The sequence below is a fragment of the Salvelinus namaycush genome, unplaced genomic scaffold (genome assembly GCF_016432855.1).
Source record: "Salvelinus namaycush isolate Seneca unplaced genomic scaffold, SaNama_1.0 Scaffold1083, whole genome shotgun sequence".
Taxonomy (NCBI): domain Eukaryota; kingdom Metazoa; phylum Chordata; class Actinopteri; order Salmoniformes; family Salmonidae; genus Salvelinus; species Salvelinus namaycush.
Genome location: NW_024057768.1, coordinates 52216 through 76860, shown reverse-complemented (window position 1 = coordinate 76860; position 24645 = coordinate 52216). Strand labels below are relative to the sequence as shown.

General features: G+C 47.1%; 1 protein-coding gene across 1 annotated transcript in view; it reads left to right on the top strand.

The window, feature by feature from the left end:
* Positions 1-6268: 6268 nt before the first annotated feature.
* LOC120035661 (A-kinase anchor protein 2) overlaps positions 6269-24645 on the top strand; it is a 54419-nt gene continuing 36042 nt past the window's right edge. The window contains exon 1 of the mRNA XM_038982237.1: positions 6269-6455. Within this exon, the coding sequence (XP_038838165.1) occupies positions 6348-6455 (108 nt within the window). The 5' untranslated portion in view covers positions 6269-6347. The remainder of the gene's footprint in view (positions 6456-24645) is intronic.

Here is a 24645-nt window from a genome sequence, read left to right as displayed (position 1 = left end):
CTACAGAGCTCCGTAATGACCAGTTGGATTGAGAGAAGGTCAACTGTCTGGTCACACGCTATGGAAACCCGGTCTAATTGCTGGTTAGGAGATCATAGATAATCACACTACACACAAACACACACACACACACACACATAAACACACAAACACACGACTAACACCAGACTAAAGGCTGTTCTTAGGCACAACCACAAACCCCAGAGGTGCCTTATTGCTGTTATAAACTGGTTACCAATGTAATTAGAGCAGTGAAAATAAATGTTTTGTCATACCCATGGTATATGGTCTGATATACCACGGCTCTCAGCCAATCAGTGATCAAACCACCCAGTTTATAAAGGCCATTATATAATATGATATAGTTAATCATCTCCCTCTCATTACTGGAGCAAGAATTACAGCAGAATACAATCATTATAGCCGTGTATTCCTTATAGCAATGTTGTGTGTGTGTGTGTGTGTGTGTGTGTGTGTGTGTGTGTGTGTGTGTGTGTGTGTGTGTGTGTGTGTGTGTGTGTGTGTGTGTGTGTGTGTGTGTGTGTGTGTGTGTGTGTGTGTGTGTGTGTGTGTGTGTGTGTGTGTGTGTGTGTGTGTGTGTGTGTGTGTGTGTGCGTGTGTGCGTGCGTGCGTGCGACTATATGTAACTATATATGTAACTATATGTGTGTGTGTGTGTGTGTGTGTGTGTGTGTGTGTGTGTGTGTGTGTGTGTGTGTGTGTGTGTGTGTGTGTGTGTGTGTGTGTGTGTGTGTGTGTGTGTGTGTGTGGTCCCAAAGGGCTCTGAAACGACGTATTTAACTTCTCTCTTCTATTGAGTCTTAACAGTGAAGAATCCTGGGAAACAGGAACACACAGGAGACACACTATTATTATCCACTGAGGAACTCCTCTTCTTATACAGAACAAAAATATAAACACAACCATTTCAAAGATTTAACTGAGATACAGTTCATATGAGGACATCAGTCAATTTAAATAAATGAATTAAGCCCTTAATCTATAGATTTCACATGACTGGACAGGGGTGCAGCCATAGGTGGGCCTGGGAGGGCATAGGCCCACCCATTTGGCAGCCAGGCCAACCCCCACTTGGGAGACAGGCCCAGCCAATCAGAATGAGTTTTCCCCACAAAAGGGATTTATTACAGACAGAAATTCCTCAGCGACCCCCCACAGACGATCCCACAGGTGAATAAGCCAGATGTGGAAGTCCTGGGCTGGCGTGGTTATACGTGGTCTGCATTTGTGAGTACGGTTGGACGCACTGCCAAATTCTCTAAAAACAACGTTGGAGGCAGTTTATTGTAGAGAAATGAAAATTCAATTCTCTGCCAACAAAGAAATAAGCTTTTTGTACGTAATGGAACATTACAGGGATCTTTTATTTCAGCTCATGAAACATGGGACCAACACTTTACATGTTGCGTTTATTTTTTTTGTCCAGTGTACTAGTTAGCTGTGGAAAGGAGCAGAGATCACCTGACAGAACCCATGATCCCTCCCACAAACACAGCTCGCTCCACCGCTCCTTCCCCTCCCCCTCTCCTGCCCCTCCCCCTCCCTCCCTCCACCTCTTCTGCCCCTCCCCCTCCCTCCCTCCCCCGCTCCTGCCCCTCCACCGCTCCTGCCCCTCCACCGCTCCTGCCCCTCCATCTCTCCTGCCCCTCCACCTCTCCTGCCCCTCCCCCCCTCCTGCCCCTCCACCTCTCCTGCCCCTCCACCTCTCCTGCCCCTCCATCTCTCCTGCCCCTCCATCTCTCCTGCCCCTCCCCCTCTCCTGCCCCTCCCCCTCTCCTGCCCCTCCACCTCTCCTGCCCCTCCACCTCTCCTGCCCCTCCATCTCTCCTGCCCCTCCACCTCTCCTGCCCCTCCACCTCTCCTGCCCCTCTACCTCCCTCCCTCCACAACCCTAAAGCCTGATCCATCCCAGGTGGTAGACAGCAGCAGACATAGCAAAATCATACAGCATCTACAAAGCATAGCACTGTGGGGTAGTCGACACAGTATAAACAGGGGATAGTCACAGTATAATTGTATAATCTGTATAATCAGTATAATCTGTGTGTTGGTAGTCAACACAGTATAATCTGTGTGTTGGTAGTCAACACAGTATAATCTGTTTGTTGGTAGTCAACACAGTATAATCTGTTTGTTGGTAGTCAACACAGTATAATCTGTGTGTTGGTAGTCAACACAGTATAATCTGTTTGTTGGTAGTCAACACAGTATAATCTGTTTGTTGGTAGTCAACACAGTATAATCTGTGTGTTGGTAGTCAACACAGTATAATCTGTTTGTTGGTAGTCAACACAGTATAATCTGTGTGTTGGTAGTCAACACAGTATAATCTGTGTGTTGGTAGTCAACACAGTATAATCTGTGTGTTGGTAGTCAACACAGTATAATCTGTGTGTTGGTAGTCAACACAGTATAATCTGTGTGTTGGTAGTCAACACAGTATAATCTGTGTGTTGGTAGTCAACACAGTATAATCTGTGTGTTGGTAGTCAACACAGTATAATCTGTTTGTTGGTAGTCAACACAGTATAATCTGTGTGTTGGTAGTCAACACAGTATAATCTGTGTGTTGGTAGTCAACACAGTATAATCTGTGTGTTGGTAGTCAACACAGTATAATCTGTGTGTTGATAGTCAACACAGTATAATCTGTGTGTTGGTAGTCAACACAGTATAATCTGTGTGTTGATAGTCAACACAGTATAATCTGTGTGTTGGTAGTCAACACAGTATAATCTGTTTGTTGGTAGTCAACACAGTATAATCTGTTTGTTGATAGTCAACACAGTATAATCTGTGTGTTGGTAGTCAACACAGTATAATCTGTGTGTTGGTAGTCAACACAGTATAATCTGTTTGTTGGTAGTCAACACAGTATAATCTGTGTGTTGTTAGTCAACACAGTATAATCTGTGTGTTGGTAGTCAACACAGTATAATCTGTTTGTTGGTAGTCAACACAGTATAATCTGTGTGTTGGTAGTCAACACAGTATAATCTGTTTGTTGGTAGTCAACACAGTATAATCTGTGTGTTGGTAGTCAACACAGTATAATCTGTGTGTTGGTAGTCAACACAGTATAATCTGTGTGTTGGTAGTCAACACAGTATAATCTGTGTGTTGGTAGTCAACACAGTATAATCTGTGTGTTGATAGTCAACACAGTATAATCTGTGTGTTGGTAGTCAACACAGTATAATCTGTTTGTTGGTAGTCAACACAGTATAATCTGTTTGTTGGTAGTCAACACAGTATAATCTGTGTGTTGGTAGTCAACACAGTATAATCTGTGTGTTGGTAGTCAACACAGTATAATCTGTGTGTTGGTAGTCAACACAGTATAATCTGTGTGTTGGTAGTCAACACAGTATAATCTGTGTGTTGATAGTCAACACAGTATAATCTGTGTGTTGGTAGTCAACACAGTATAATCTGTGTGTTGGTAGTCAACACAGTATAATCTGTGTGTTGATAGTCAACACAGTATAATCTGTGTGTTGGTAGTCAACACAGTATAATCTGTGTGTTGGTAGTCAACACAGTATAATCTGTTTGTTGGTAGTCAACACAGTATAATCTGTTTGTTGGTAGTCAACACAGTATAATCTGTGTGTTGGTAGTCAACACAGTATAATCTGTGTGTTGGTAGTCAACACAGTATAATCCGTGTGTTGGTAGTCAGCACAGTATAATCTGTTTGTTGGTAGTCAACACAGTATAATCTGTGTGTTGGTAGTCAACACAGTATAATCTGTGTGTTGGTAGTCAACACAGTATAATCTGTTTGTTGGTAGTCAACACAGTATAATCTGTTTGTTGGTAGTCAACACAGTATAAAGCAGTGTAACTATTTAAAAGCCCTTTAAAGCAGTGTAACTATTTAAAAGCCATTTAAAGCAGTGTAACTATTTAAAAGCCATTTAAAGCAGTGTAACTATTTAAAAGCCCTTTAAAGCAGTGTAACTATTTAAAGCTATTTAAAGCAGTGTAACTATTTAAAACCCATTTAAAAGCCCTTTAAAGCAGTGTAACTATTTAAAAGCCCTTTAAAGCAGTGTAACTATTTAAAAGCCCTTTAAAGCAGTGTAACTATTTAAAAGCCATTTAAAGCAGTGTAACTATTTAAAAGCCATTTAAAGCAGTGTAACTATTTAAAAGCCCTTTAAAGCAGTGTAACTATTTAAAAGCCATTTAAAGCAGTGTAACTATTTAAAAGCCCTTTAAAGCAGTGTAACTATTTAAAAGCCCTTTAAAGCAGTGTAACTATTTAAAAGCCCTTTAAAGCAGTGTAACTATTTAAAAGCCATTTAAAGCAGTGTAACTATTTAAAAGCCATTTAAAGCAGTGTAACTATTTAAAAGCCCTTTAAAGCAGTGTAACTATTTAAAAGCCCTTTAAAGCAGTGTAACTATTTAAAAGCCATTTAAAGCAGTGTAACTATTTAAAAGCCCTTTAAAGCAGTGTAACTATTTAAAAGCCCTTTAAAGCAGTGTAACTATTTAAAAGCCCTTTAAAGCAGTGTAACTATTTAAAAGCCCTTTAAAGCAGTGTAACTATTTAAAGCTATTTAAAGCAGTGTAACTATTTAAAACCCATTTAAAAGCCCTTTAAAGCAGTGTAACTATTTAAAAGCCCTTTAAAGCAGTGTAACTATTTAAAAGCCCTTTAAAGCAGTGTAACTATTTAAAAGCCCTTTAAAGCAGTGTAACTATTTAAAAGCCATTTAAAGCAGTGTAACTATTTAAAAGCCCTTTAAAGCAGTGTAACTATTTAAAAGCCCTTTAAAGCAGTGTAACTATTTAAAAGCCCTTTAAATCAGTGTAACTATTTAAAAGCCCTTTAAATCAGTGTAACTATTTAAAAGCCCTTTAAATCAGTGTAACTATTTAAAAGCCCTTTAAATCAGTGTAACTATTTAAAAGCCCTTTAAAGCAGCGTAACTATTTAAAAAGCCCTTTAAAGCAGTGTAACTATTTAAAATCCCTTTTATTAAAGCAGTAATTAGTCACTGAAGCATGTGTTTTAACATAGCAACTAACTGAAGCTATTGTTGTTCTGCTAACTAACAGGAAGTGTGTGATTCTGTAACCATGGATGTCGCTGCCCCACCCTACCGCTGTGAGACACACATCCTCTGCTGAGACAGACACGTTGTTTCTCAGTGCTTCAATATGAGTTAAACATAGAATACAAGTGTCCCTGTTCTCTAGCACAGCAGAGGGGTGGAGGGAAAGGGAAGACGCAGCTTGTAGATATCTAGGCAGTGAAAGTGAAGTTGTAACTCTGTGAATACACACCCCGCCCCTACCTAGTCAATGGACACCATATTTGAGAGAGAGGAGAGGGGGAGAGGAGAGGAGAGGAGAGGAGAGGAGAGGAGAGGAGAGGAGAGGAGAGGAGAGGAGAGGAGAGGAGAGGAGAGGAGAGGAGAGGAGAGGAGAGGAGAGGAGAGGAGAGGAGAGGAGAGGAGAGGAGGGGAGGGGAGGGGAAGAGGAAGAGGAAGAGGAAGAGGAAGAGGAAGAGGGAGAGGAGAGACTAAGGCTTTGGTTACTGACCTCATGAACCAGCCAGCACAACACTGATAAACAAACACACCTTGCCTGTCTGATACCACGGAGCCCAGTTGACATCTGTATATACAGCAGTTTATTTAAACAGCAGTCAAAGTATTTTGGCCATAGGAGTGGCAGAACTCTAAGGCAAGCCCAGGATGCTTTCCTAGTGGCAGGGGAAAATGTATTTGAGTTGACTGTCCTAGCCCAAAACGTCCCCTCCCCCTTCCTCCTTATTTGGGGCTCATGCCTCATGTGTGAGCTCTCAGACTGTGACAGTGTGCCCAGCGCAGCCTGCTAGGAGAGAGGGAGGGGAGAGAAGGGAGGAGGGAGGAGGGCAAGAAGGAGGGAGGAGGAGAGAGAAGGAGGGAGGAGGGAAGAGAAGGAGGGAAGGAGGGGAGGGAGAGAAGGAGGGGGGGAGGGAGAGAAGGAGGGGGAGGGAGAGAAGGAGGGAAGGAGGGGGAGGGAGAGAAGGAGGGGGAGGGAGAGAAGGAGGGGGAGGGAGAGAAGGAGGGAAGGAGGGGGAGGGAGAGAAGGAGGGAAAGAGGGGGAGGGAGGGAGAGAAGCAGGGAAGGAGGGAGAGAAGGAGGGAAAGAGGGGGAGGGAAGGAGGGAAAGAGGGGTGTATTTGGGGTGTGGGAGTGGAGTGCTGCTTCACTCGTCTATACAGAGGAGGGTTTTGTGTGTGGAGGGGTTTCTGGCTTCTGGAGAGAGAGAAGAGAGGGAACACACTCCCTTTTTTAGCCAGACCCTCTGCCTCTCTCTCTGCCCGCCCATGACATCACAGCCTGAAGAGAGGCACGGCCAGGGGAGGAATGTGACGGGGAGAGAAGTCGAAGAAGGAGAGGAAAAGGTTCTGGGAGAGAGGAAACGGATAGACAGGGTAAGTACTGCAGCTAGCTGGCTGGTCTCTTACACATGAGGAAAGAGGACAACAGCTAACTTTGGGCAGGGTAAGTACTGCAGCTAGCTGACTGGTCTCTTACACATGAGGAGAGAGGAAAGGGTGGAAGCAGAGATATAGGGCACTGTGTGTTACTTTGTTGTAGTGAGTATTTTGGGCCATGTATCTCAGTCTGAGGAAAGAGAAGAGGCGGAATCTGACCTAAGCAATAAGAAGGTTTTACTGTGGAAGTCCCTCACTGTGTTGAAGAATAACACACAGAGGTACTTTACCACTAGCCTCTTCGCTCTGGGAGACCTGTACGCAGAAAACTATTTGTATAGCCCGAAGGCATTCTAGATTCTAGACTGGTAAGGCTTTCCAAGTTCTAGACTGGTAAGCCATTCCAAGTTCTAGACTGGATTTCCAGATTCTAGACTAGACTGGTAAGGCATTCTAGATTCTAGATTGGTAAATCATTCTAGATTGGTAAGGCATTCTAGTTTGGTAAGGCATTCTAGTTTGGTAAAGCATTCTAGATTGGTAAGGCATTCTAGATTCTAGATTGGTAAAGCATTCTAGACTGGTAAGGCATTCTAGTTTCTAGACTGGTAAGGCATTCTAGATTCTAGATTAGTAAGGCATTCTAGATTCTAGATTGGTAAGGCATTCTAGATTCTAGATTAGTAAATTATTCTAGATTCTAGATTGGTAAGGCATTCTAGATTCTAGATTGGTAAAGCATTCTAGACTGGTAAGGCATTCTAGATTGGTAAAGCATTCTAGATTGGTAAGGCATTCTAGATTCTAGATTAGTAAGGCATTCTAGATTCTAGATTGGTAAGGCATTCTAGATTCTAGATTAGTAAATTATTCTAGATTCTAGATTGGTAAGGCATTCTAGATTCTAGATTGGTAAGGCATTCTAGATTCTAGATTGGTAAGGCATTCTAGATTCTAGATTGGTAAGGCATTCTAGTATCTAGATTGGTAAGGCATTCTAGATTCTAGATTGGTAAGGCATTCTAGATTCTAGATTGGTAAGGCATTATAGTTTCTAGACTAGTAAGGCATTCTAGATTCTAGATTGGTAAGGCATTCTAGATTCTAGATTGGTATGGCATTCTAGATTCTAGATTGGTAAGGCATTCTAGATTCTAGATTGGTAAAGCATTCTAGACTGGTAAGGCATTCTAGATTCTAGATTGTAAGGCATTCTAGATTCTAGATTGGTAAGGCATTCTAGTTTCTAGATTGGTAAGGCATTCTAGATTCTAGATTGGTAAGGCATTCTAGATTCTAGATTGGTAAGGCATTCTAGATTCTAGATTGGTAAGGCATTCTAGTTTCTAGACTAGTAAGGCATTCCAGATTATAGATTTGCCTTTGATGCGTTGGGCAGACCGCACCACCCTCTGGAGAGCCCTGCGGTTGCAGGCGGTGCAGTTGCCGTAACAGGCGTTGATACAGCCCGACAGGATGCTCTCAGTGGTGCATCTGTAAAAGTTTGTGAGGGTTTTAGGGGCCAAGCCACATTTCTTCAGCCTCCTGAGGTTAAAGAGGTGCTACTGCACCTTCTTCACCACACTATCTGTGTGGGTGGAACCCTTTCAGATCGTCAGTGATGTGTACGCCGATGAACTTGAAGCTTTCCACCTTCTCCACTACTGTCCCGTCTATGTGGATAAGGGGGCGCTCCCGCTGCTGTTTCCTGAAGTCCACGATCATCTCCTTTGTTTTGTTGACGTCGAGGTGTTATTTTAACTCAGGAGAGCAGAACCTTCCTTAATATGAGAGATCTCCCACCAGCTGTTGTTAACGAAGAGACACACCCCTCACCCCTCGAGTTTACCCAATGCTGCTGTTCTGTCCTGCCGATGCACAGAAAAACCTTCTAGATGTATATTATCAGTGTCCCTGTTCAGCCACGACTTCGAGAAAATCTCCGAAAATCTCTGGGATTAGAGCCTGGTCCGGGGTGAGTCTCTGGGATTAGAGCCTGGTCCGGGGTGAGTCTCTGGGATTAGAGCCTGGTCCGGGGTGAGTCTCTGGGATTAGAGCCTGGTCCAGGGTGAGTCTCTGGGATAAGAGCCTGGTCCGGGGTGAGTCTCTGGGATTAGAGCCTGGTCCGGGGTGAGTCTCTGGGATTAGAGCCTGGTCCGGGGTGAGTCTCTGGGATTAGAGCCTGGTCCGGGGTGAGTCTCTGAGATTAGAGCCTGCTCCGGGGTGAGTCTCTGGGATTAGAGCCTGGTCCGGGGTGAGTCTCTGGGATTAGAGCCTGGTCCGGGGTGAGTCTCTGGGATTAGAGCCTGGTCCGGGATGAGTCTCTGGGATTAGAGCCTGGTCCGGGGTGAGTCTCTGGGATTAGAGCCTGGTCCGGGATGAGTCTCTGAGATTAGAGCCTGGTCCGGGGTGAGTCTCTGGGATTAGAGCCTGGTCCAGGATGAGTCTCTGGGATTAGAGCCTGGTCCGGGGTGAGTCTCTGGGATTAGAGCCTGGTCCAGGATGAGTCTCTGGGATTAGAGCCTGGTCCAGGATGAGTCTCTGGGATTAGAGCCTGGTCCGGGGTGAGTCTCTGGGATTAGAGCCTGGTCCGGGATGAGTCTCTGGGATTAGAGCCTGGTCCGGGGTGAGTCTCTGGGATTAGAGCCTGGTCCGGGATGAGTCTCTGGGATTAGAGCCTGGTCCGGGATGAGTCTCTGGGATTAGAGCCTGGTCCGGGGTGAGTCTCTGGAATTAGAGCCTGGTTGAGCAGTAGGTCCTCTGACTCGTTGAGGTGGAGGTTAGTGGTCGCTGTTCTGATGCCCAAAAGCTCTTGTCGATCGTAGGAAACGATATCGGAATAATTATATTCAAAAAAAGTTAGCAGTGCACAAAAAAACACTCAAAATAGCAGAATTGTTCAGGAGGCCGTAAACCGTCTGCTCTCCAGTGCAGCGCCGTTCTCAATGGCCCTTAAGGAATAGGGGGCCATTTGGGACACACATTCTATTCCCTAAAGGAGCTCATTTAGCTGTCCTGAGATGGCCAGGGGAATACACTGCTATTATTCTGCTAGCTAGTGTCTTATTATCCGTGGAGAGGGATGTCTCTCTCTCTCTCTGTGTCCTAGTGTCTTATTATCAGTGGTGAGGGATCTCTCTCTCTCTCTCTCTCTGTGTCTTAGTGTCTTATTATCAGTGGTGAGGGATCTCTCTCTCTCTCTCTCTCTGTGTGTCCTAGTGTCTTATTATCAGTGGTGAGGGATCTCTCTCTCTCTCTCTCTCTCTCTGTGTGTCCTAGTGTCTTATTATCCGTGGTGAGGGATGTCTCTCTCTCTCTCTGTGTCCTAGTGTCTTATTATCAGTGGTGAGGGATCTCTCTCTCTCTCTCTCTGTGTCTTAGTGTCTTATTATCAGTGGTGAGGGATGTCTCTCTCTGTCTGTCTGTCCCTGCAGTGTTTCATTTTATAGACTTAGCTAGCTCTCCAGCTAACAACACATTGGCCAGAGTAGACAGCTAGTGTTACCAGCTAGGAGGGGATCACTTCCAAGAAAGGAAGAGAGAGAGGAGGGAAGGGGAGTTTTTGCTGTAACAATGTGTGTTGCTGTAATAGTGTGTGTTGCTGTGACAGTGTGTGTTGCTGTAACAGTGTGTGTTGCTGTGACAGTGTGTGTTGCTGTGACAGTGTGTGTTGCTGTAACAGTGTGTGTTGCTGTGACAGTGTGTGTTGCTGTGACAGTGTGTGTTGCTGGGACAGTGTGTGTTGCTGTGACAGTGTGTGTTGCTGGTGTGTGTTGCTGTGACAGTGTGTGTTTCTGTAACAGTGTGTGTTGCTGGGACAGTGTGTGTTGCTGGGACAGTGTGTGTTGCTGGGACAGTGTGTGTTGCTGTGTGTGTTGCTGTGACAGTGTGTGTTGCTGTGACAGTGTGTGTTTCTGTAACAGTGTGAGTTGCTGTAATAGTGTGTGTTGCTGTGACTGTGTGTGTTGCTGTGACTGTGTGTGTTGCTGGTGTGTGTTGCTGTGACTGTGTGTGTTGCTGTGACTGTGTGTGTTGCTGTGACTGTGTGTGTTGCTGTGACTGTGTGTGTTGTTTGGTGAGTGTTGCTGGTGTGTGTTGCTGTAACAGTGTGTGTTGCTGTAACAGTGTGTGTTGCTGTGACAGTGTGTGTTGCTGTAATAGTGTGTGTTTCTGTAACAGTGTGTGTTTCTGTAACAGTGTGTGTTGCTGTAACAGTGTGTGTTGCTGTGACAGTGTGTGTTGCTGTGACAGTGTGTGTTGCTGTGACAGTGTGTGTTGCTGTAACAGTGTGTGTTGCTGTGACAGTGTGTGTTTCTGTAACAGTGTGTGTTTCTGTAACAGTGTGTGTTGCTGTAATAGTGTGTGTTGCTGTGACAGTGTGTGTTGCTGGTGTGTGTTGCTGTGACTGTGTGTGTTGCTGTGACTGTGTGTGTTGCTGTGACTGTGTGTGTTGCTGTGACTGTGTGTGTTGTTTGGTGAGTGTTGCTGGTGTGTGTTGCTGTAACAGTGTGTGTTGCTGTAACAGTGTGTGTTGCTGTGACAGTGTGTGTTGCTGTAATAGTGTGTGTTTCTGTAACAGTGTGTGTTTCTGTAACAGTGTGTGTTGCTGTAACAGTGTGTGTTGCTGTGACAGTGTGTGTTGCTGTGACAGTGTGTGTTGCTGTGACAGTGTGTGTTGCTGTAACAGTGTGTGTTGCTGTGACAGTGTGTGTTGCTGTAACAGTGTGTGTTGCTGTAACAGTGTGTGTTGCTGTAACAGTGTGTTGCTGTAACAGTGTGTTGCTGTAACAGTGTGTTGCTGTAACAGTGTGTTGCTGTAGTAGTGTGTTGCTGTAACAGTGTGTTGCTGTAACAGTGTGTTGCTGTAACAGTGTGTTGCTGTAACAGTGTGTTGCTGTAACAGTGTGTTGCTGTAACAGTGTGTTGCTGTAGTGTGTGTTGCTGTAACAGTGTGTTGCTGTAACAGTGTGTGATGTAGAGGTGGTATGAGACATGTGTTCTAGTGACTGTGTACTGTTCCGTCGTCAGCTGGTTTCACATGACTGTTGATGTCATTATCAACTCAGGCTGGAAGACAGTGGCGAGGCATTCAGGGACACAGAACATCAGAGAAGACAGGGCCCACACATCACACATCACTCACACATCAGAGAGAGAGGACAGAACAGAGACTCATTGAGATATAGATATATAGAGAGAGGGAGGTAAAGAGGGAGGTAGAGGGAGGTAGAGAGGGAAGAGAGGGAAGAGAGGGTTGCTTGATAAACCAACTGCTGGGTTGCTTGATAAACCAACTGCTGGGTTGCTTGATAAACCAACTGCTGGGTTGCTTGATAAACCAACTGCTGGGTTGCTTGATAAACCAACTGCTGGGTTGCTTGATAAACCAACTGCTGGGTTGCTTGATAAACCAACTGCTGGGTTGCTTGATAAACCAACTGCTGGGTTGCAGGCATTGGGTCACTTAGTTGAGATGTTTTCTTTGAAAACTGCTGGGTTATTGAGATGTGACCCAGCGGGTCAGATCACAAGGCTGGAGGCAGGTCTTAGTAGGGGCGTGCCTGTTAGATAGTTATTTTTGGTCACCCTTGAGAGTAAATGTCATTCAGATGAATCTGTTCTGTTGCATTGTTATCACATGTTAATAATGATAATAATTTATTCCATTTATATAAGTTATAACTCAGTCAGATGAAGTTTGAGCTAAACCACTAGAGTCCATAGCTACTCCTTCACTAGAGTCCATGGAGTCCATAGATACTCCTTCACTAGAGTCCATAGCTACTCCATCACTAGAGTCCATAGCTACTCCTTCACTAGAGTCCCTAGCTTCTCCTTCACTAGAGTCCATGGAGTCCCTAGCTTCTCCTTCACTAGAGTCCATAGAGTCCATAGCTACTCCTTCACTAGAGTCCATAGCTACTCCTTCACTAGAGTCCATAGAGTCCATAGCTACTCCTTCACTAGAGTCCATAGAGTCCATAGCTTCTCCTTCACTAGAGTCCATGGAGTCCATAGCTACTCCTTCACTAGAGTCCATAGCTACTCCTTCACTAGAGTCCCTAGCTACTCCTTCACTAGAGTCCATAGAGTCCATAGCTACTCCTTCACTAGAGTCCATAGCTACTCCTTCACTAGAGTCCCTAGCTACTCCTTCACTAGAGTCCATAGAGTCCATAGCTACTCCTTCACTAGAGTCCATAGCTACTCCTTCACTAGAGTCCATAGAGTCCATAGCTACTCCTTCACTAGAGTCCATAGCTTCTCCTTCACTAGAGTCCATGGAGTCCATAGCTACTCCTTCACTAGAGTCCATAGCTACTCCTTCACTAGAGTCCCTAGCTACTCCTTCACTAGAGTCCATAGAGTCCATAGCTACTCCTTCACTAGAGTCCATAGCTACTCCTTCACTAGAGTCCATAGCTACTCCTTCACTAGAGCCCATGGAGTCCATAGATACTCCTTCACTAGAGTCCATAGATACTCCTTCACTAGAGTCCATAGCTACTCCTTCACTAGAGTCCATAGCTACTCCACTAGAGTCCATAGCTTCTCCTTCACTAGAGTCCATAGAGTCCATAGCTACTCCTTCACTAGAGTCCATGAAGTCCATAACTACTCCTTCACTAGAGTCCATGGAGTCCATAGATACTCCTTCACTAGAGTCCATAACTACTCCTTCACTAGAGTCCCTAGCTTCTCCTTCACTAGAGTCCATGGAGTCCATAGCTACTCCTTCACTAGAGTCCATAGAGTCCATAGCTACTCCTTCACTAGAGACCATAGCTACTCCTTCACTAGAGTCCATGGAGTCCATAGCTACTCCTTCACTAGAGTCCATGGAGTCCCTAGCTTCTCCTTCACTAGAGTCCATGGAGTCCATAGCTACTCCTTCACTAGAGTCCATAGCTACTCCTTCACTAGAGTCCATGAAGTCCATAGCTACTCCTTCACTAGAGTCCATGGAGTCCATAGCTACTCCTTCACTAGAGTCCATAGCTACTTCTTCACTGGAGTCCATAGCTACTCCTTCACTAGAGTCCATGAAGTCCATAGCTACTCCTTCACTAGAGTCCATGAAGTCCATAGCTACTCCTTTACTAGAGTCCATAGCTACTTCTTCACTAGAGTCCATAGCTACTCCTTCACTAGAGTCCATGGAGTCCATAGCTACTCCTTCACTAGAGTCCATAGCTACTTCTTCACTAGAGTCCATAGCTTCTCCTTCACTAGAGTCCATAGAGTCCATAGCTACTCCTTCACTAGAGTCCATAGCTACTTCTTCACTAGAGTCCATAGCTTCTCCTTCACTAGAGTCCATGGAGTCCATAGCTACTCCTTCACTAGAGTCCATAGCTACTCCATCACTACTACCAAAATGAAGCAGCCACTTGGATAAAGCTGGTGCAGTTGCCTGACACCAGAAATCACACCACATTTCAATACTAATTCAAAAGCAGCCTTGTAACTTTGTCGTCCCTGTGATCCTCATCATCTCAGGCGTCTAGCTTTCGGCTTCTCTCCATCCTCAACCTCCGGCATTCAGATCAAAATAGCTAGCCAGCTAGCGTTAGCCAGCTAGCTAAAACAAACAAACGACTTGGCTGCTTCCTGTGGTTGATTCTGATTATATTAATTAGCTATATGAATTGTTTCGTTCTTAAAACAAATAGATTGTTGGTAAAGAAAAGACATTAAAATTAATTAATTACAACAACAAAAAAATTACAAAATGTACAGGAGCTCTGTTCTTACGTTGCTGCTAGGGAACCATGACAACTGTAAAACCGTTAAGGTTGAATACTGGCACGTCTGCAGCTTAAATTAGGCAGGTGGATGTTCCTAAAAAATTGCCCAATAGTGGGATACGTAAATAACAATGTTGTGACATTTATATTAGAATATTTATTTGATTTATTTCACCTTTATTTAGCCAGGCAGGTCATATGTCACATGCAAGAGGGAGGAGGAGAGCGAGGGAAAGAGGGAGACTGTATGATGTGTGTTGAGTGGTGTCTGTTGGCTGATTGGTCAGTGACAGGGACGTCAGAGGTTAGAGGTCGACTGAGGCGCTCTTCAGTCGCTTTCTTCCTCTTTATTGACAGAGTGTCCAAAATGGCACTTTCCCATATATAGTGCACTTCTTGTTACCAGAGCCCTATGGAAACATACATAGGGAATAGGGTGCATTTTGGGATACATACAGAGTGTGGCAGTAGGAGTATATGATGCGTGACACAATGTCCCTCAGTGTCTCAGAGAGAGAGCAGCCCAGGGCCCCCAGTGTCTCAGAGAGAGAGAGCAGCCCAGGGCCCCCAGTGTCTCAGAGAGAGAGCAGCCCAGGGCCCCCAGTGTCTCAGAGAGAGAGAGCAGCCCAGGGCCCTCAGTGTCTCAGAGAGAGAGCAACCCAGGGCCCCCAGTGTCTCAGAGAGAGAGAGCAGCCCAGGGCCCTCAGTGTCTCAGAGAGAGAGCAGCCCAGGGCCCTCAGTGTCTCAGAGAGAGAGCAGCCCAGGGCCCCCAGTGTCTCAGAGAGAGAGAGAGCAGCCCAGGGCCCTCAGTGTCTCAGAGAGAGAGCAGCCCAGGGCCCTCAGTGTCTCAGAGAGAGAGCAGCCCAGGGCCCTCAGTGTCTCAGAGAGAGAGCCACCCAGGGCCCCCAGTGTCTCAGAGACAGAGAGCAGCCCATCTGCAAACTTGAGGATTGAGTTGGAGGCACAGATGGCCACGCAGTCATGGGTGAACAGCGAGTACAGGAGGGGGCTGAGGGGGCTCTGTACCTCCTGACAGCAGTATCCACTACCAGTCTCTGTTCCTCCTGGTTGGCAGTATCCACTATCAGTCTCTGTTCCTCCTGGTTGGCAGTATCCACTATCAGTCTCTGTTCCTCCTGGTTGGCAGTATCCACTATCAGTCTCTGTACCTCCTGACAGCAGCATCCACTATCAGTCTCTGTTCCTCCTGGTTGGCAGTATCCACTATCAGTCTCTGTTCCTCCTGGTTGGCAGTATCCACTATCAGTCTCTGTTCCTCCTGGTTGGCAGTATCCACTATCAGTCTCTGTTCCTCCTGGTTGGCAGTATCCACTATCAGTCTCTGTTCCTCCTGGTTGGCAGTATCCACTATCAGTCTCTGTACCTCCTGGTTGGCAGCATCCACTATCAGTCTCTGTACCTCCTGGTTGGCAGCATCCACTATCAGTCTCTGTTCCTCCTGGTTGGCAGTATCCACTACCAGTCTCTGTTCCTCCTGGTTGGCAGTATCCACTATCAGTCTCTGTTCCTCCTGGTTGGCAGTATCCACTATCAGTCTCTGTTCCTCCTGGTTGGCAGCATCCACTACCAGTCTCTGTTCCTCCTGGTTGGCAGTATCCACTATCAGTCTCTGTACCTCCTGACAGCAGTATCCACTATCAGTCTCTGTTCCTCCTGGTTGGCAGTATCCACTACCAGTCTCTGTTCCTCCTGGTTGGCAGTATCCACTATCAGTCTCTATTCCTCCTGGTTGGCAGCATCCACTACCAGTCTCTGTACCTCCTGGTTGGCAGTATCCACTATCAGTCTCTGTTCCTCCTGGTTGGCAGTATCCACTACCAGTCTCTGTTCCTCCTGACAGCAGTATCCACTATCAGTCTCTATTCCTCCTGGTTGGCAGTATCCACTATCAGTCTCTGTTCCTCCTGGTTGGCAGTATCCACTATCAGTCTCTGTACCTCCTGGTTGGCAGTATCCACTACCAGTCTCTGTACCTCCTGACAGCAGTATCCACTACCAGTCTCTGTTCCTCCTGGTTGGCAGTATCCACTATCAGTCTCTATTCCTCCTGGTTGGCAGTATCCACTACCAGTCTCTGTTCCTCCTGACAGCAGTATCCACTATCAGTCTCTATTCCTCCTGGTTGGCAGTATCCACTACCAGTCTCTGTTCCTCCTGACAGCAGTATCCACTACCAGTCTCTGTTCCTCCTGGTTGGCAGTATCCACTATCAGTCTCTGTACCTCCTGACAGCAGTATCCACTACCATTCTCTGTACCTCCTGGTTGGCAGTATCCACTACCAGTCTCTGTACCTCCTGACAGCAGTATCCACTACCAGTCTCTGTACCTCCTGACAGCAGTATCCACTATCAGTCTCTGTTCCTCCTGACAGCAGTATCCACTACCAGTCTCTGTTCCTCCTGGTTGGCAGCATCCACTATCAGTCTCTGTACCTCCTGGTTGGCAGTATCCACTACCAGTCTCTGTACCTCCTGGTTGGCAGTATCCACTACCAGTCTCTGTTCCTCCTGGTTGGCAGCATCCACTATCAGTCTCTGTACCTCCTGGTTGGCAGTATCCACTATCAGTCTCTGTACCTCCTGACAGCAGTATCCACTATCAGTCTCTGTTCCTCCTGGTTGGCAGTATCCACTACCAGTCTCTGTTCCTCCTGGTTGGCAGTATCCACTATCAGTCTCTGTTCCTCCTGGTTGGCAGTATCCACTATCAGTCTCTGTTCCTCCTGGTTGGCAGTATCCACTACCAGTCTCTGTACCTCCTGGTTGGCAGTATCCACTACCAGTCTCTATTCCTCCTGGTTGGCAGTATCCACTATCAGTCTCTGTTCCTCCTGACAGCAGTATCCACTATCAGTCTCTGTACCTCCTGACAGCAGTATCCACTACCAGTCTCTGTACCTCCTGGTTGGCAGTATCCACTACCAGTCTCTGTTCCTCCTGGTTGGCAGTATCCACTATCAGTCTCTGTACCTCCTGGTTGGCAGTATCCACTATCAGTCTCTGTTCCTCCTGGTTGGCAGTATCCACTATCAGTCTCTGTACCTCCTGGTTGGCAGTATCCACTATCAGTCTCTGTTCCTCCTGGTTGGCAGTATCCACTACCAGTCTCTGTTCCTCCTGGTTGGCAGTATCCACTACCAGTCTCTGTTCCTCCTGGTTGGCAGTATCCACTACCAGTCTCTGTACCTCCTGGTTGGCAGTATCCACTACCAGTCTCTGTTCCTCCTGGTTGGCAGTATCCACTATCAGTCTCTGTTCCTCCTGACAGCAGTATCCACTACCAGTCTCTGTTCCTCCTGGTTGGCAGTATCCACTATCAGTCTCTATTCCTCCTGGTTGGCAGTATCCACTATCAGTCTCTGTTCCTCCTGGTTGGCAGTATCCACTATCAGTCTCTGTTCCTCCTGGTTGGCAGTATCCACTATCAGTCTCTGTTCCTCCTGGTTGGCAGTATCCACTATCAGTCTCTGTTCCTCCTGGTTGGCAGTATCCACTATCAGTCTCTGTACCTCCTGACAGCAGCATCCACTACCAGTCTCTGTTCCTCCTGGTGGCAGTATCCACTATCAGTCTCTGTACCTCCTGGTTGGCAGTATCCACTATCAGTCTCTGTACCTCCTGACAGCAGTATCCACTATCAGTCTCTGTTCCTCCTGGTTGGCAGTATCCACTATCAGTCTCTGTACCTCCTGACAGCAGTATCCACTACCAGTCTCTGTTCCTCCTGGTTGGCAGTATCCACTATCAGTCTCTGTTCCTCCTGGTTGGCAGTATCCACTATCAGTCTCTGTTCCTCCTGGTTGGCAGTATCCACTACCAGTCTCTGTTCCTCCTGGTTGGCAGTATCCACTATCAGTCTCTGTACCTCCTGGTTGGCAGTATCCACTACCAGTCTCTGTTCCTCCTGGTTGGCAGTATCCACTATCAGTCTCTGTTCCTCCTGACAGCAGTATCCACTATCAGTCTCTGTACCTCCTGGTTGGCAGTATCCACTACCAGTCTCTGTTCCTCCTGGTTGGCAGTATCCACTATCAGTCTCTGTTCCTCCTGACAGCAGTATCCACTATCAGTCTCTATTCCTCCTGGTTGGCAGTATCCACTATCAGTCTCTGTTCCTCCTGGTTGGCAGTATCCACTACCAGTCTCTGTTCCTCCTGGTTGGCAGTATCCACTATCAGTCTCTATTCCTCCTGGTTGGCAGTATCCACTATCAGTCTCTGTTCCTCCTGGTTGGCAGTATCCACTACCAGTCTCTGTACCTCCTGGTTGGCAGCATCCACTACCAGTCTCTGTTCCTCCTGACAGCAGTATCCACTATCAGTCTCTGTTCCTCCTGGTTGGCAGTATCCACTACCAGTCTCTGTTCCTCCTGGTTGGCAGTATCCACTATCAGTCTCTGTTCCTCCTGGTTGGCAGTATCCACTATCAGTCTCTGTTCCTCCTGGTTGGCAGTATCCACTACCAGTCTCTGTTCCTCCTGGTTGGCAGCATCCACTACCAGTCTCTGTACCTCCTGACAGCAGTATCCACTATCAGTCTCTGTTCCTCCTGGTTGGCAGCATCCACTATCAGTCTCTGTTCCTCCTGGTTGGCAGCATCCACTACCAGTCTCTGTTCCTCCTGGTTGGCAGTATCCACTATCAGTCTCTGTACCTCCTGGTTGGCAGCATCCACTATCAGTCTCTGTTCCTCCTGGTTGGCAGTATCCACTATCAGTCTCTGTTCCTCCTGGTTGGCAGTATCCACTACCAGTCTCTATTCCTCCTGACAGCAGTATCCACTACCAGTCTCTGTTCCTCCTGGTTGGCAGTATCCACTACCAGTCTCTGTTCCTCCTGGTTGGCAGTATCCACTACCAGTCTCTATTCCTCCTGACAGCAGTATCCACTACCAGTCTCTGTTCCTCCTGGTTGGCAGTATCCACTACCAGTCTCTGTACCTCCTGACAGCAGTATCCACTACCAGTCTCTGTTCCTCCTGGTTGGCAGTATCCACTATCAGTCTCTGTTCCTCCTGGTTGGCAGTATCCACTATCAGTCTCTGTTCCTCCTGGTTGGCATTATCCACTATCAGTCTCTGTACCTCCTGACAGCAGCATCCACTATCAGTCTCTGTTCCTCCTGGTTGGCATTATCCACTATCAGTCTCTGTACCTCCTGACAGCAGTATCCACTACCAGTCTCTGTTCCTCCTGGTTGGCAGTATCCACTATCAGTCTCTGTACCTCCTGGTTGGCAGTATCCACTATCAGTCTCTGTTCCTCCTGGTTGGCAGCATCCACTATCAGTCTCTGTACCTCCTGGTTGGCAGTATCCACTACCAGTCTCTGTTCCTCCTGGTTGGCAGTATCCACTACCAGTCTCTGTTCCTCCTGGTTGGCAGTATCCACTATCAGTCTCTGTTCCTCCTGGTTGGCAGTATCCACTATCAGTCTCTGTTCCTCCTGGTTGGCAGTATCCACTACCAGTCTCTGTTCCCCTGGTTGGCAGTATCCACTATCAGTCTCTGTTCCTCCTGGTTGGCAGTATCCACTACCAGTCTCTGTTCCTCCTGGTTGGCAGTATCCACTATCAGTCTCTGTACCTCCTGGTTGGCAGTATCCACTACCAGTCTCTGTACCTCCTGGTTGGCAGTATCCACTATCAGTCTCTGTACCTCCTGGTTGGCAGTATCCACTATCAGTCTCTGTACCTCCTGGTTGGCAGTATCCACTATCAGTCTCTATTCCTCCTGGTTGGCAGTATCCACTACCAGTCTCTGTACCTCCTGGTTGGCAGTATCCACTACCAGTCTCTGTTCCTCCTGGTTGGCAGTATCCACTATCAGTCTCTGTTCCTCCTGGTTGGCAGTATCCACTATCAGTCTCTGTTCCTCCTGGTTGGCAGTATCCACTATCAGTCTCTGTTCCTCCTGACAGCAGTATCCACTACCAGTCTCTGTTCCTCCTGGTTGGCAGTATCCACTATCAGTCTCTGTTCCTCCTGGTTGGCAGTATCCACTACCAGTCTCTGTTCCTCCTGGTTGGCAGTATCCACTATCAGTCTCTGTTCCTCCTGGTTGGCAGCATCCACTATCAGTCTCTGTACCTCCTGGTTGGCAGTATCCACTATCAGTCTCTGTTCCTCCTGACAGCAGTATCCACTATCAGTCTCTGTTCCTCCTGGTTGGCAGTATCCACTACCAGTCTCTGTTCCTCCTGGTTGGCAGTATCCACTACCAGTCTCTGTTCCTCCTGGTTAGCAGTATCCACTATCAGTCTCTGTTCCTCCTGACAGCAGTATCCACTATCAGTCTCTGTTCCTCCTGACAGCAGTATCCACTATCAGTCTCTGTTCCTCCTGGTTAGCAGTATCCACTACCAGTCTCTGTTCCTCCTGGTTGGCAGTATCCACTATCAGTCTCTGTACCTCCTGGTTGGCAGTATCCACTATCAGTCTCTGTTCCTCCTGGTTGGCAGTATCCACTATCAGTCTCTGTACCTCCTGGTTGGCAGTATCCACTATCAGTCTCTGTTCCTCCTGGTTGGCAGTATCCACTACCAGTCTCTGTTCCTCCTGGTTGGCAGTATCCACTATCAGTCTCTGTTCCTCCTGACAGCAGTATCCACTATCAGTCTCTGTTCCTCCTGACAGCAGTATCCACTATCAGTCTCTGTTCCTCCTGGTTAGCAGTATCCACTACCAGTCTTTGTTCCTCCTGGTTGGCAGTATCCACTACCAGTCTCTATTCCTCCTGGTTGGCAGTATCCACTACCAGTCTCTGTTCCTCCTGACAGCAGTATCCACTATCAGTCTCTGTTCCTCCTGGTTGGCAGTATCCACTACCAGTCTCTGTTCCTCCTGGTTGGCAGTATCCACTATCAGTCTCTGTTCCTCCTGACAGCAGTATCCACTACCAGTCTCTGTACCTCCTGGTTGGCAGTATCCACTACCAGTCTCTGTTCCTCCTGGTTGGCAGTATCCACTACCAGTCTCTGTTCCTCCTGACAGCAGTATCCACTACCAGTCTCTGTTCCTCCTGGTTGGCAGTATCCACTATCAGTCTCTGTTCCTCCTGGTTGGCAGTATCCACTACCAGTCTCTGTTCCTCCTGGTTGGCAGTATCCACTACCAGTCTCTGTTCCTCCTGGTTGGCAATATCCACTACCAGTCTCTGTTCCTCCTGGTTGGCAGCATCCACTATCAGTCTCTGTACCTCCTGACAGCAGTATCCACTATCAGTCTCTGTACCTCCTGGTTGGCAGTATCCACTATCAGTCTCTGTTCCTCCTGGTTGGCAGTATCCACTACCAGTCTCTGTACCTCCTGGTTGGCAGTATCCACTATCAGTCTCTGTTCCTCCTGGTTGGCAGTATCCACTATCAGTCTCTGTTCCTCCTGGTTGGCAGTATCCACTATCAGTCTCTGTTCCTCCTGGTTGGCAGTATCCACTATCAGTCTCTGTTCCTCCTGGTTGGCAGTATCCACTACCAGTCTCTGTTCCTCCTGGTTGGCAGTATCCACTACCAGTCTCTGTTCCTCCTGGTTGGCAGTATCCACTACCAGTCTCTGTACCTCCTGGTTGGCAGTATCCACTATCAGTCTCTGTTCCTCCTGGTGGCAGTATCCACTATCAGTCTCTGTTCCTCCTGGTTGGCAGCATCCACTACCAGTCTCTGTACCTCCTGGCAGCAAATCAAATCAAATCAAATGTATTTATATAGCCCTTCGTACATCAGCTGATATCTCAAAGTGCTGTACAGAAACCCCCAGCCTAAAACCCCCAAACAGCAAGCAATGCAGGTGTAGAAGCATGGTGGCTAGGAATAACTACCTAGAAAGGAGCATCCACTATCAGTCTCTGTACCTCAAACAAATTTCAGACTCCTGCCAATGATGTATTTGCGTCAGTCGTTACTATGGAAATTCAAGATGTCTCTACCCGTACCTCTAATAAATGTTGTTCAAGATCAACATATTACAAAATAGAGATGTTTGTATGTTAAGATCTCATGCTTAGTGTTAGTGGATTGAATACGTCTCTTTGCTCAGTTTTACTTCCTGAAGTGTTTCCATCCCCCTTTGAAGCAGGGTACTCATTCTAAACACACTAAAATGTTTGGAAGATTGCAACTATTATATTGTCATCTGCATATCATTTTGAATCGTTAGAATTACCATTGTAATTCAAAGGTTCCAGAGTCGTGAGTCAATGTTGACCCCGGGAGAATGGCTCCACAGTGTGGCAGAAAGAGATCACTACACTCTGCAGAGGCACTGCACCAAGACCCACAACGCCTCTCAATGTTACACACACACACACACAGAGAGAGAGAGAGAGAGAGAGAGAGAGAGAGAGAGAGAGAGAGAGAGAGAGAGAGAGAGAGAGAGAGAGAGAGAGAGAGAGAGAGAGAGAGAGAGAGAGAGAGAGAGAGAGAGAGAGAGAGAGAGAGAGAGAGAGAGAGAGAGAGAGAGAGAGAGAGAGAGAGAGAGAGAGAGAGAGAGAGAGAGAGAGAGAGAGAGAGAGAGAGAGAGAGAGAGAGAGAGAGAGAGAGAGAGACAGAGACAGAGACAGAGACAGAGACAGAGACAGAGACAGAGACAGAGACAGAGACAGAGACAGAGAGAGAGAGAAAGAGAGAGAGAGAGAGAGAGAGAGAGAGAGAGAGAGAGAGTTAGCCTAGATAAATGTGGCGGAGTCTGGCTTAGAGGACATTAAAGGACAGAGAGGGGTTGGAGGAGGAGTGGTGGGGGGAGTAGAGGGAGTAGAGGTAGTAGAGGGAGTAGAGGTAGTAGAGGGAGTAGAGGTGGTAGAGGTAGAGGGAGTAGAGGTAGAGGGAGTAGAGGTAGTAGAGGGAGTAGAGGTAGTAGAGGGAGTAGAGGTGGTATAGATAGTAGAGGTGGTAGAGATAGTAGAGGGAGTAGAGGGAGTAGAGGTAGTAGAGGGAGTAGAGGTAGTAGAGGTAGTAGAGGGAGTAGAGGGAGTAGAGGTAGTAGAGGTAGAGGTAGTAGAGGTAGTAGAGGTGGTAGAGGTAGAGGGAGTAGAGGGAGTAGAGGGAGTAGAGGGAGTAGAGGTAGTAGAGGTGGTATAGATAGTAGAGGTGGTAGAGATAGTAGAGGGAGTAGAGGGAGTAGAGGTAGTAGAGGGAGTAGAGGTAGTAGAGGTAGTAGAGGGAGTAGAGGGAGTAGAGGGAGTAGAGGTAGTAGAGGTAGAGGTAGTAGAGGTAGTAGAGGTGGTAGAGGTAGAGGGAGTAGAGGTAGAGGGAGTAGAGGTAGAGGGAGTAGAGGTAGAGGGAGTAGAGGTAGAGGTAGTAGAGGGGGTAGAGGTAGTAGAGGTGGTAGAGGTAGTAGAGGGAGTAGAGGTAGAGGTAGTAGAGGTGGAGGAGTAGAGGTAGTAGAGGTGGAGGAGTAGAGGTAGTAGAGGTGGAGGAGTAGAGGTAGTAGAGGTAGTAGAGGGGGTAGAGGTAGTAGAAGTGGTAGAGGTAGTAGAGGGTGTAGAAGGAGTAGAGGGAGTAGAGGTAGAGGGAGTAGAGGTAGTAGAGGTAGTAGAGATAGAGGTAGTAGAGGTAGAGGTAGAGGGAGTAGAGATAGTAGAGGTAGTAGAGGGAGTAGAGGTAGAGGGAGTAGAGGTAGAGGGAGTAGAGGTAGTAGAGGGAGTAGAGGTAGAGGTAGTAGAGGGAGTAGAGGTAGAGGGAGTAGAGGTAGAGGGAGTAGAGGTAGTAGAGGGAGTAGAGGTAGAGGGAGTAGAGGTAGTAGAGGGAGTAGAGGTAGAGGGAGTAGAGGGAGTATAGGTAGAGGTAGTAGAGGGAGTAGAGGTAGAGGTAGTAGAGGGAGTAGAGGTAGAGGGAGTAGAGGTAGAGGGAGTAGAGATAGTAGAGGGAGTAGAGGGAGTAGAGGTAGTAGAGGGAGTAGAGGTAGTAGAGGTAGTAGAGGTAGTAGAGGTAGTAGAGGTAGAGGGAGTAGAGGTAGAGGGAGTAGAGGTAGAGGGAGTAGATGTAGTAGAGGTAGAGGGAGTAGAGGTAGTAGAGGGAGTAGAGGTAGAGGGAGTAGAGGGAGTAGAGGTAGAGGGAGTAGAGGTAGTAGAGGGAGTAGAGGTAGTAGAGGTAGAGGGAGTAGAGGTAGTAGAGGGAGTAGAGGTAGAGGGAGTAGATGTAGTAGAGGTAGAGGGAGTAGAGGTAGTAGAGGGAGTAGAGGTAGAGGGAGTAGAGATAGTAGAGGGAGTAGAGGGAGTAGAGAGAGTAGAGGGAGTAGAGGTAGAGGGAGTAGAGGTAGTAGAGGGAGTAGAGGTAGAGGGAGTAGAGGGAGTAGAGGTAGAGGGAGTAGAGGTAGTAGAGGGAGTAGAGGTAGAGGGAGTAGAGGGAGTAGAGGGAGTAGAGATAGTAGAGGGAGTAGAGGTAGTAGAGGGAGTAGAGGTAGAGGGAGTAGATGTAGTAGAGGTA